Here is a 13,382-nt window from a genome sequence, read left to right on the forward strand (position 1 = left end):
GAGACCACCCCTTAGAATGGATATAACCCTATCATAGTCCACTTATGATTCATGACAATGGAAGGTCAGTTGGAACTAGGCATCCAAGGTCCTCAGACCTTTCTGCATCCTCCTATATAATAGTGTGTGTGTGTGTGTGTGTGTGTGTGTGTGTGTGTGTGTGTGTGTGTAGAAAAAGAGTGTCTGGTTCTCTAAGTCTTATTCTTTGTGATTAGTACCCCCACATTTCACATGAGAGACTCAGTGAGACCCTGAATTTAATGATGTAATAATTTACTGCCCTTTGAATTCCCTCCCCCACGTACTTATCCTGGCAGCTGCAAGAGATTCAAAATACTTGCTTGAGGGGCACCTGGGTGGCTCAGTCGGTTAAGTGTCTGCCTTCAGCTCAGGTCATGATCTCGCAGTTCATGAGTTCGAGCCCCACATTGGGCTCTCTGCTGTCCATGCAGAGCCCACTTCAGATCCTCTGTCCTCTCCTCTCTCTGCCCCTCCTTTGCTCATGCTGTCTCCTTCTCAAATAAATAAATAAATAAATAAATAAATAAAACAAAAACAAAATACCTGTTTGATATACATAGGAAGTCCCTGAGTTTTCAGCTTAGCCTGGAATCAAGGACTTAGAGGCTGACCATGTAACTCTTTGCTTACATCCCTTTTTCAGGTTCTTCAAGCCTCTCACTTTCTGTGAGCTCCTTGATTTCTTTTCAATAAATCCCTTTTCCATTCAGTTAGTTTCTTGTGCTTGCAACCAAGAACCCAGACAGATAAAGGCATTAGTTTTAGAAGATGAATGTAGAAAACAGAACCTCAGGAACCTATGAGAATAATAGATGGGTTGGAAGTAACTCAGGTCCCATTAATTTCCAAAATGTCCTTCAAACTTCAAAGGCAGTGACAACAGATTCCTTAAATCCTCAATAGGAATTTCATTCTAGTGAACACAGGTAATAATGTAGTCATTTTGAAAATTAATGAGACTTGAGTCTTTAACTGTCTAGAACCTTTTGTTTATTTTTAAGTAAGCTCTACACCCAATGTGAGACTTAAACTGACAACCCTAAAATCAAATGTTCCATCCTCAACTGACTGAGCCAGCCAAGAGCCCCATGTCTAGATTCTTTTTTTTTTTTTAATGTTTATTTTTGAGACGGAGACAGAGTGTGAGCAGGGGATGGACAGAGAGAGAGGGAGACAAAGAATCTGAAGCAGGTCCAGGCTCTGAGCTGTCAGTACAGAGCCTGATGCAGGCTCGAACTCATGAACCGTGAGATCATGACCCAAGCTGAAGTTGTACATTTAACTGATTGAGCCACCCAGGTACCCCCCCTCCTTTTTTTTTTCTTTAAGTAGGATTCATGCCCACTGTGGGGCTTACACTTATGACCCTGAGCTCAAGATGTGAGCTGAGATCAAGAGTAGGACGCTTAACCGATTGAACCACCCAGGCGCCACCCACAGAAATTAGTAAGAATCTTGAATGTGAATGTTTAAGAAAATTGTAGGTGAGAACAAAGGCAAATCTGGAGAGCCAAGGACAAGAAGTCCAATCATCATCTTTTATCAGGATTAGTTTGGCCACAATGCCAATGGTTCCTACCAGTGCTTTCTCAGAACAACATTGCCACTGGACACTGCTACTACCACTGCTATCACTGGAAACCATTCCGGCTGCCACAAATGAATCTTAAGCACCTCTCGGTTTTTGTGTCATTCTCTCCACATTCAAAGTCATGAGTTATGGCAGAGTCTAAATCATACACAGCGTGCTGGCCTCTGGTTTTCATAGAATGAGAGGGGTCTTCTATAAAGGCCTGGCATTATGTAGCAGACTAGTCATTTCTTTAATGGAAACTGTAGTTCTGTGGCCCATTTACATGTCACGTAGAAGTCTTCTTTTCTAATTTGTATGCTTTTTCTTTCCTTTTTTTGCATTATGGCACTCAGTGGGACCTCCAATACCATGTTTAATAATATTGGTGAGAGTTAACATCCTTGTTGTCTTCCTGGTCCAGAGGAAAGCATTTAGTATGTCACCATTAAGTTTTGCTATTAGCTCTAGAGTTTTCATAGGGGCCATTAATCAAGTTGAGGATTTCCTGTTCATTACTCATTTATTCAGAGTTTTGATCATGAATGTATGTTGAATTTTGTCCAGTGCTTTTTCTGCATCTATCAAAATGATTGTATATTTTTCTCATTTTTTGCTAATATGGTAAATTATATTGATTGATTTTTGAATGTTGGACAAATCTTTAAATCTTCACTTGGTCATCAGGGTGCCTGGGTGGCTCAGTTGGTTAAGCATCCAACTCTCAATGTCAGCTCAGGTCATGATCTCACAGTTCGTGAGTTTGAGCCCTACATTGGACTGTGCACTGACAATGTGGAGCCTGCTTGGGATTCTCTCTCTCTCTCTCTCTCTCTCTCTCTCTCTCTCTCTCCCTGCCCCTGCCCCTGCCCCTGCCCCTGCCCCTGCCCCTGCCCTGCTTGTGTGTTCTCTCTCTCTCAAAATAAATAAATATTAAAAATACATACATATTTAAGCCTTTACTTGGTCATGATGTATTATCCTTTTTATATACAGTTAACCCTTGAACAATGCAGGGATAGTGGCACTGAACTCTCACACAGTTGAAAATCTGTATATAACTTTTGACTTTTTCCAAATTTGACTACTAATAGTCTACTATTGAGTGGAAGCCTTACCAATAACATAAACGGCCAGTTAACACATATTTTGTATGTTATGTGTATTTTATACTCTAGTCCTACAACAAAGTAAGCTAGAGAAAAGAAAATGTTAAGAAAATCATAAGGAAGGGAAAATACATTTACAATACTGTATTTACCCATTGAAAAAAAATCTCCGGTAAGTAGACCCACACAGTTCAACCTCATTGTTCAAGGGTCAACTGTATTGCTATTTCTGTCTGCTAACATTTCATAAGAATTTTCAGACTGTGTTCACGAGGGATATTGCCCTCATGAATCCTTTGTCTGATTTTGGTTTCAAGGTAATGCTGGCTTCATGAAACCAGTTGGAAAGTGTTCCACCCTTGTCTGTATTCTGAAATAGTTTGTATGGAATTGGTATTAATTCTTTCTTAATGCTGTACATGGCGGCATTTGCCAGTGAAGCTATCTGGGCGTGGAGTTTTCTTTGTAGGAAGGTTTTAAACTATGAATTCAGTTTTTAAAATAGATATAGGGCTATTCAGATATTGGTTTCGGTTTGAATAATCTTAGGCAGTTTGTGTCTTTCAAGGAATTTATCCATTCCATGCAAGTTGTTGAATGTATTGGCTTAAAGCCATTCATAATTCTCTTATCCTCTTAATGCTTGTAGGATCTATAATGATGTTTCCTCTCTCATTCCTGATTCTGGTAACTTCTTATTCTTGATTAGCCTCACTAGAAACTTACCTATTTTATTCTCTTTTCAAAGAATCAACTTTTGATTTTATTGGTTTTCTTTATTCTTCATTTTCTGTCCAGTGATCCTTATTTCTTAATTATTTTCTTCCTTCTGCTTACCTGGGATCTTACTTGCTTTTCTTTTTTCAATTTTTTTCAGACAGAAGCTTAGATCACTGATTTGACACATTTCTTCTTTTCTAATATGAGCATTTATTTAAAACATAAATTTCCCTCAAAGTAATGCTTTAGCTGCTTTTCACAAATATTGACATATTGTGTTTTATTCATTTTGAAGTATTTTCTGATTTTTTTTTTTAGCCCACTGGTTGTTTAATTTCCAAATATTTATGGATCTTCCTGACAGCTTTCTGTATTTTTTCCCTCATATTTTTGCTGCCTTTGGCTTTTTGGTATGCTTTCTGGGAGATCACCGCCTAAGTCGGAGAACATAGCACTGGTCTGAGCCTATGTTATATGTGAGCAGCCCACAGGCAACCTGCAGGCTGCCTCGAACCTATGCTGGTGGGCAGTTGTGTATGCCACCTATGGGCTGGCTTCTCTTGGCTGGCACGTGAGAGGTGGGGCCAGCCCTGCTGCCACCACTGCCCAGTTCCAGTAGCAAGCCTGAAGATAGGAATTCATTAGAAGTCTGCATATGAGGCCACCTCATCCCCAGTCTCTCCCTCTACCACTGTGCACTTAAGAACTCTGACAGCCAGGCATCTACCCTTACAAAGGATACAGAATCTTCTTCAAAGAAATTGAATGGCTCCAGAGACAGCCCTAATGCCAGAGCTAAACTCCTTACAGGAAGACTATCTCCTATTCAACACCTAACTTAAGGCTTATAGTCTGAACATAGCATGCCAATACTTAGGAGGATTGAGCACTATCAGTTTTGTTTTATATGACCCACAGATGAAGAGTGATATTTGCCTTCTAAAGGGTGGAACCCTACCCATAGCATCAGAACTAGCCTATTAAATGCAATCTTACTTTTAATAGACCAACACCCCAAAATGTGAATGGTGGTTTGCCAGATGACCAGATTATAGATAATTTTAACTTTCTTCTTGGTGCATTTCTGTATTTTCTAACTTCTCTACAGTGAACATATATTACTTGTGTGTTCAGATGAAAATATTTAATATATTAAGGTAAAAATTAGAATTGTGAAAAATGTGTGTCAGATTCAATCTAGTGAGCATGACTTAATGTGTAGGTGCTATGAAACTAATGACTTAACAGTAAACTGAGCTGATCAGAATTGTCTCTAAAGGTGTTTGCAAGAGAAGGAATTGACAAAAGGCTTTTACCGATATCAATTTGACTTTTTCATGAAAAACAATTGCAAGAGCCCAAGAAAGGCCAGCTGGCCCAACTCCCCGCATCAGAATTCCCGAAGAAAGTTGAAATTATACTGTAGACAGGGATTTAACAGGACAAGAGTATCACTGTCTCTTCTCCTTGGCCCCCTACTCACTGGTGATGGTGTTCTTGTTGGGGAAATTCGGACAGGAGGTTTTGAAGATTTTCCTACTACCTTCTCTTTTAGAGAATAAATGATGCCTGTGGTCCATTTATTCACTAACATAGTTGTTCCTCTCTGTCCTGTCCACAGGCATCTGGCTAAGAGTCTTGGGCAGGCTGGTGAAATTGAGCCTGAAACAGAAGGAATACTAACAGAGTATGGTGTGGATTTCTCTGATTTTTCTTCAGAAGTTCTAGACTGTCTCCCTCAAGGTCTGCCCTGGACAATCCCACCAGAGGAATTCAGCAAGAGAAGAGATTTAAGGTAAATATCTGAAGCTCTTTAAGAACAACACGTTTCTACCTAACTTCAAACTTAACTTCTTAGGGACGAGGCTCAGATATTTCCATCTTTCTACCAACATTCAAGTTCAGTTCTATTGAGAATTAAGTGCTCTGTACCAAATATTGGCAAATTATGGTGCACTAAATCACTGCCTGTTTATGTACAGCCCAAGAGCTAAGAATGATTTTTGTATTTTTAAGTGATTGGAAAAAGTCAAAATGAAAAGAATCTTTAATGAAAACTATATGAAATTCAAATTTTAGCATCCATTAAGTTGTATTGGAACACAACCATGCTTACTTGGTTATATTTTTTTCTATGGCTATCTTTTTGTACTACAACATTAGGTTGAATAGTTGCAACAGAGCCCATATGGTGTGCAAAGGGCTCTCTGGCCCCTTGGAGAAAAAGTATGCCCACCTCCCTTCTAGACCATTCTAATTTCAAAAGATACAATTGCCATCTTTTTTTCTCCTTGTTATGCCCCATAGGTCTGGTTGAATAAAGACAGTGTTATCTGGTCAGAAGTACCTTCCTTCACATGGGCCTCTTCAGGCACAGAGCAAAGGATTCAAAGCTTCTGTGCTTGGAGCTTCATTTTAAAGCTTTACTTTTAGGTCTGGAATTTGTTGGAAAGTACTTTTGTGGTATTTTTATAACAACATCTTCTTTGAAGATGTTTCTTCATTGTGGGATGTTAGTTCTTTTCTGATATTTCTCTTCAGAATTTGGTTTCAGTACTGGCATTCATTTTGGATGCCACATGGAGATATTTAGAACCAAGAAACTTTTCGTACAACCCACTAGGCTGTGGAAGGTTTTTCGCTAAGGTCATCCCATGTCAGAGTCGTTTCCACCACACTTGCTCGCCTCTTGCGGCTGAACTTACGATCCCTTCGCGCTCAGTGCCCGTTACTCCACCTAGTTTGAGAATCCTCCTTCTCTGCCCCTCTTGCTGTTGTATCTTTTAGGAATTCACTGCCTTTTTTTTTCTTGCCAAGCGTAAGCAAGGAAAAGCAGATGACGGTCCCCTTTCCTACTTATTGGTGGAACACACTTTGTATTTGATGTCACTTAACTGAAGTTACTGTCCTGGCTTTCAGCAGTGACCACCACTCACAGAACTCCTGCTGGTCAGTTATCTCATCCTGGGCTTTAGATCTTGGGCCCAAACCTTACCCTCTCTGAACCTTCGTTTTCTCATATACAAATTGAGGGGCTTGTTTTCTGAGATCTTTTCCTAAACCTAGGAATCCATAAAAAAAATTTTACTGAGAATGAATGCCTGAACTTTTTGTTTGTGCTATAGGTCAGTGTAGCCATTCTACAGCAACTATCAACATTTGAAATGTACCTACCCTTTCACCCAAAAACTTGACTTCCAGGAATCCATCCTACCCAAAGAAGTGTACAAGGATAGATGTATAAGAATGTTCATTGCTTTTCCGTTGTAAAAGTGACACTTCCAATGTCCCTCAACAAAGGAATGGTTAAATAACCTGTGTCATATCAGCAAGGTAGCATTCCAGAAGCCGCCGTCAAGAGCTAGATCCATGTGGACTGTCCTAAAAGGATGACCATAATATCTTGCCAAATATATTATATAAAAATGCTCTCCAAATGTGCGTGTATACACACGCATACATGTATCTGCACATATAAAAGTATATATGCACAGAAAAAGGTCTGGAAGGAAATACATCGAACTGTTGATGGTGATTATCATGTGTGGACTCGGTGGAATAGCTGAGGGTAGGGAGGCAGTATTTTACTTCAATTTGTAAATTGCTCTATTTTTCGAATTACTTTTTATTTTTATTTTTATTTTTTTTCAACGTTTATTTATTTTTGGGACAGAGAGAGACAGAGCATGAACAGGGGAGGGGCAGAGAGAGAGGGAGACACAGAATCGGAAACAGGCTCCAGGCTCTGAGCCATCAGCCCAGAGCCTGATGCGGGGCTCGAACCCATGGACTGTGAGATCGTGACCTGGCTGAAGTCGGACGCTTAACCGACTGCGCCACCCAGGCACCCCTCGAATTACTTTTTAAAATAACTTTTATGTCTTTTAAAAATTATAAATGGGAATATCAGAAAAGAGAGGCGCTTAGTCTTTTCTAGCCTGATTCCTAGCCTATGGATAAATAATAAGGCACGTCAGCAGTCAGCCCTTCTAGCGTGTTCTCCATTGCTTCTCATAGCTCCACCTCACCTTTTTCTTTGGCTCCTGTTGCCTTCTGGGTTAGACCACAGAGCAGGAGGCCTTGCTGTGCAGAAGACTTCTTTTAAAACATGCTCATGTGTTCTGTGAAAGGTTCCAGAGATATAGGGAGCTCATAGGATGCCCTCTGCTATGAGCATGGCAACAGAGTTGTTTTTTTTTTTTTTTTGAATCCACTTACACCTCCCAACACTTTTTCCTTGCCTATTACATTCCTTGCCTCTAGCATTATGTTTTTAAAATTCAAATCTGATTTATTTTACTCCTTGGGCTTAACATCTTTCAACTGCTTCCTGGTACCTGTAGTGGTAATCTCTAAACTTTTTTGAACACGCATTCCCAATAATGTGTATGTCTTTATTTTAAAATCACAAATATATTTACTGCTTTGCTAATTTGTCATGTACATTATATACATAGAAGTAGAAAAGTGAGAATAAAATAAATTCTGAAGATATTTTTATTTTACTTTAAAAAGGTGTAGAAAGCTGTTTACTTTAAAAAGGCATAGAAAACTTCACATTAATAATTTTACTTTTGGTGAGAGCAGTGTGATTGAAATTCTTTATTATTTTTTTTTCAATTTTTGCTTTCACAGCCTACGCTATAGAAACACAAAAATCTGATTATAAGTTCAATGTATTTTGATACTTAGTTTTAGATTTAATGGTTATCAGAACTGAAAAAGATACCTCAGCAGAAGTGAGTTGAACTTAACTAAATCATAATACTCATTTTTTTTAGTCCTATTAACCAATTATATTCAGAAGTATAATCCAGCTAATAACTTTTCATCCTTCATCGTGTCCATCAGGTCTTGTGAACTAATTGAAAGCCGCTACATTTTTTTCTTAGATTTTTTTAAATATGGGCTCATAATCTGGTTATTCTTCAGTTAGCATCTTTAAAAACTAGTTAGAAAATTCTGTCAGGAAGTTTAAGTGTATAGATAGGAGTAGTTTTACAGTTTATACTCTAAGATCATTTTTAGGTCCCCAAATTGTCTAACATTTCAAACACCCTTTTTAAAAATGTTGTCTTAAAAATCTGAGTTTCTTATTTTATTTTCGTTTAGAAATCAATCCCTTTTTTTCTCATTGTTAAAACATCACTTTTGCCTTGAAGATACAGAGTAAGTGTGTTTATTTTTTCCTAAGGACCTGCTGGATAACGTATGATTGACGGTCATTGTTTTGAAATCATAATGTGGCTGATGATGAATTTATATTGGGAGGAGAAGAAATGTCAACTTTTCTATTTTCATGGTATTAGTAGAATTAGTATAGTTGAGCATTATCTTTAGTCTGTGGATGTTTGTAATAATCTTTTTTAGCCACTTGCCTATTTTGTAATGATTAGTTTAGCTAAAACTAGGTAATTTCCATAAATCCATGTACGGGGCATAGGCAAATACCCACTGATCACAGTTGGCTGAAAGCATAGGAAGTAATTGAATGCCATTCATGGGCAGTAGGGATACGGTATTTGGACGGAGTCGTGACAGAGGGGAGAGGTACTGGGTACAAGAATTTGTAGTACTATGATTTCTTCTGCTCAGGGGTCCAGTGCCTTCGAATTAATGTCAGAAGAACTCGGAATGAGTCCCAGCACCCGCTAAAAAACATGTGCTGTGAGTAAATTAATACATACTCTATAAACTCCCAAGTAAAACCTTTGCCATTTTCTTTTTTCTGTCTTCTATATACAACTATTTATATATATTATTTTTATATGTGTACATGTAACATACTCCAAGTACTAAGTTAGTTACTGGAAATACAAAGACAAGTGAGGCCCAATTCTTGTTCTTTAGGAATTTACTCTTTCTCAGGGAGACAGATTTACACTCAGATAAATTACTGCAGAGTATCGCAAGTGCTGTCATATCAGTATGAACAAACTGCCAAGGGCATTGGTGCTTGCGCTGAGATCTGAAAAGTGAGCAGGCATAGAGGGAACTAGAGTGACTAAAGCAGTCTTCATTCAATGATAGGCTGCAGCTGCAGAAAAGGTGACACCTTCCTCTTAGACTCCAGATCCTTCTGTAACCGGGCTCACAGCTCCAATGGCTTCCTGACCCCTTCTGCTCGGCCACCCTGCCGTGGAGGCCGCAGTGTTACTCTGGCTGTAGCTACATAAGGACTTCTACATACCCGTTTAGGTTTGATATTTGAACAATTATATTTGGAACAGAAAAGTTCCATCAATCTTTAAACCTCATAATCCAATTATGTCAGTAAAATTCCAGTTTTTTAGTCCAGTGGAATTGGGGTAATATTTTGCAAACTGAAGTTGAGAGAAATAGTGTTTATTTTGAAAAGAAAAATGGTTGGTTAGCAATTTTCAAGAAGGAAGGCTGGTGTGAACTCCTAGGGGTGATCTGGCCCTTCTGATCGGGAACACCATTTTTCTGGACCTAGAGCTCTAGTCCCTGGAGAATCCCTGCTTGCATGGCCTAGACCTGCAGCTCTCTTTAGCAGGGCATCTGAGGTTAAAAAAAGAGAAGAAAAGAAAAGGAAAAAGCAAGCGACACCAATACTTCAGGCCTTTGGGGATCAGGAAGAGAATGTATCCAAGGAAACTGCTCAAAGGGGGTTGCACCAGAAGCCCAAGAAACCCCAAGGTTATTTCTGAGACTGGCTCCAATTATTGCTAATTTCATTCTTATTATTTTCTTTCCTTTGTTGCTAAACTGGAATAGGAAACCAAAGCTTAAAAGCTCAATTAAAGTGGAAAATGGAAACCTAAATATTGGAGGGGGAAAATACCACGCTAAACTGATTTTTATATTTTTCCTATAGTTAGTAATATTGTGGAAGTTTGGATCACATCACTTTTCAGTAAAATACGAGCTTCCTTGAAGTAGAGGTGGTATCTATCACTTTTCACAGGAGAACTTGTGGGGATCTATTTCTTTACTGTCCCCTCAATAAAAAGGGTGCCCAGTGACCTCCACTGGACCATTACAAATGTGAAACTTGGCACTTAAAATTGCTTGCTCTAAATTTTCCAATTGCTTTCTCTTTTTTTTTTTTTTCCATTTAATGTCCTTCTGCCAACTAGTGATTTTATTATTATAAACAGGACATTGTATTCACTTTTAAGAAGAAATATGAAGCTGGAGGTAAAATTACAAACTGCAGCTTCTCGGCTGCCAAAATAGAAAACAGTGAGCTAAAAATACTGAGCACAGAAAGGGTGCTGTGGCAAGAAATGTTGAAATATCTTCAAGATGGAACTGTTCCAAATAGACAGACATTTCCTTTCACTCCAGGTAAAACCAACCTTGAAATAGCTCCTTGAAAGGAGAGACATATAATACTAACCTCTTTCAGGTCAACCCTTTTGTGGGAAAGCTTTCAAACATAACTAACATTAAATGACTAATGATCTTGCTGTTTATCAGGAAGTCCAGTATGATTAAATTGCCATTTAGAAAAGGTTCCTCTGGTGAGGGAGTGTGGCAGCATAGAAGGAGGACCAGAAGGTAGTCCCAGCTCTCCTGGGAACCGGCGGGGTGACCTTGAACAGATTAATTAAATTCGGGGAGACAGAGAGAGAGAGAGAGAGAGAGCACTTGCATCCTTTGTAAAATGGATTATTCGATCAGGTTAGGATTTTCCAAAAAGTATTGGTAGGTCGTGAGTCCTTTGGGATTTTAATAGGCTGTCATGAAGTAAAAGGGTTCTGTGGCCAAATATTTTTAGAAAACAGTAGGGTAATAGATTTCTTAGAGCTTTTTCTCGTGGATCATCTCATGGACCTAGTGTTCCTCAGACTAAATATTTCAAAACGTACTCACTCTGATGGAGTGTGATTCTGGGTTTGAGATGTCCTTTTGGAGTTATTCACAATCATCTCATCCTTGCACTTGAAAGAGATGGTATTCCGTCGGTGACCAGCTGCCACACTTGTCTGACAGATACATTGACTGTGCCTCCCTGTGGGCTACACAGAAAATCCAAGGATCATGCCTTAAATCTCAGCTCTTCATTGCCAAGGGAATCCCTTTTTTCCTTACCTGGAACAGAGCAGCATTAAATTGTTCTGCATTAAACAAGGAAGCTGTCATTGTCATTTGAAACCACTGGCAATATTATTCCATTCACATAAATCCCAATTCACTGTTTATGAAATTACAAGTAACTCATAGAACATAACAAAGATTAATGGGGCCTAATGCTCATACGGAGTAGCGGCTTCTCAGAGCTCTGTGCTCTGCCTGTTCTGCTGATGTCACTCTCACATCTCTCCACTTTTTAATGCCTGGGCTGGAGATAAAAGAGGGCACCTTCCAGCAGAAAGTTTTGGGAAAGAAACAAGCCTCCCACCAAAGATACCGGTGCGTGGGAAAGGAAGGTAGAATTTGAAAATGAGAGCCATGAGAAGTACATAATTGTACGGACAAATCATTCTTAAGACTAGAAAATGTTGGGTAGCTTGATAATTCATATCAGTATAAGTGAAAAAATGAAGTTATCAACTTTATTGACAATAGGAAAAGAGGGAAATAAATTTCTTAGCTTCCTCATGGTATCCTGTTCTGATTCAGCCCTTCATCTTTCCCCAAACCATTTTACTCTCTCATAGCTCTGCATCTTGCCCATGCCCTACCCTGCCCTGCCCTTCATCTGCTTTCCAGGGCCCGTCTTACCTGCCTTTGCCGTCTCACTCTGGAATAGTCAGTCATGCCCCACTCTCCTCTCCCTTCACCGTTTGTTCACACCTATTTTATAGCACTTGCCACACTGCACTCTAACTTCCCTGTGGGTGACGCTATCCTGACGGGTGGCAAAGCCCTCAAAAACAAGGGTTCGGGCTCACTTGTCTTTCTGTTTCTAGACTCTAAATCAGTACTTGGTATATAATAAATTACATATGTAAATACACGCATATAGGATAAAAGGGGGGGAGGAAAAGGCAAAGTTTTGTTGAGAAAGCGTTGGCAGAATATGTATTCATTGGTTGAATATAACGTGTTTTAAAGCAAGTTCTGGGATTCGTTCCTGTTTCTTTTTAGTATTCCTGGGAAAATGAATATTGACAAAACACAATCCAGTGCCTTCAGAGAGTTTGCTGTGTAATATGAAAATTGATTAGGAAAACATCTTAAAGAATAAAATGTTATAATTCCTTTAGTAAAATGAGGAACAACTTCTGTTTCTGACAAAGATAGAGTGCCCCCATTCCTCCTGGCCCTCCTTCTTACCAAAAATATGGACATAACACAACAAACAAGCATGGGAAGTTCCAGAAAGGTGGAAAAGAGAAGGCAGTCTGCACAGGGGTCTCAGGACTTAAGGAACATACCAGTGATCCCCCTGGTTTTCCTCATTGCCTCGCATATAGCCCAGACAGGGTGTTGTAGAGGTCGCCAACCTAGAATGACCAAAAGGCACAAGAAGAAAGATCTTTAAGAGAAACCTTTCTCCTCCAGCCAAAAGACCAAGGAAAGGGTGGTCTAACAACAGAAACCTTTTTGGCAATACCCACCATTCTCCAGCCAAACACCAACAGAAACGTGCATGTGCACTTACATGCACACATCATGGTTTCGTTGGGACCGAGCAAGGTGTTAATATTCCATACACCCCATCCTATCCCATGAACTCAAGCAGCAGCGCCCTAGTTTCCCCTGCCTGGTGGTGTCTGTGGAGCCATACAGTGACTTCATCTTCTATCCTGTCTGCCACTTGCAGGTGACGCTCTGATTCCACTTTGGGAGGTGTAAGATCTAGGCGGGGCTAATCTTCCATCCCCTGCGCGGCAGAAGTTGTTGGTAGTGTTTGCCTTCCCCTGCTAGGGTAGTGTCAGTGGAACCAAGTAAGGAGCTTTCTTCCTCCCCCTTCCCAGTGGAAGCAGGCATGCTCCAGTTTCCCTTTTGGGATGGTGTCCGTGGAGCCAAGCGAGGAGCAGACCCTATTC

General features: G+C 39.7%; 1 protein-coding gene across 8 annotated transcripts in view; it reads left to right on the forward strand.

The window, feature by feature from the left end:
- Nucleotides 1-13,382, forward strand: part of DIS3L2 (DIS3 like 3'-5' exoribonuclease 2) — a 351,641-nt gene that overhangs the window by 172,379 nt on the left and 165,880 nt on the right. For all 8 annotated transcript variants that reach the window (XM_019838866.3, XM_011285625.4, XM_011285626.4 and 5 more), the window contains one exon: nt 5,042-5,215. In XM_019838866.3, the coding sequence (XP_019694425.2) occupies nt 5,042-5,215 (174 nt within the window). The remainder of the gene's footprint in view (nt 1-5,041; nt 5,216-13,382) is intronic.

This window comes from Felis catus, chromosome C1, assembly GCF_018350175.1.
Source record: "Felis catus isolate Fca126 chromosome C1, F.catus_Fca126_mat1.0, whole genome shotgun sequence".
Classification (NCBI taxonomy): domain Eukaryota; kingdom Metazoa; phylum Chordata; class Mammalia; order Carnivora; family Felidae; genus Felis; species Felis catus.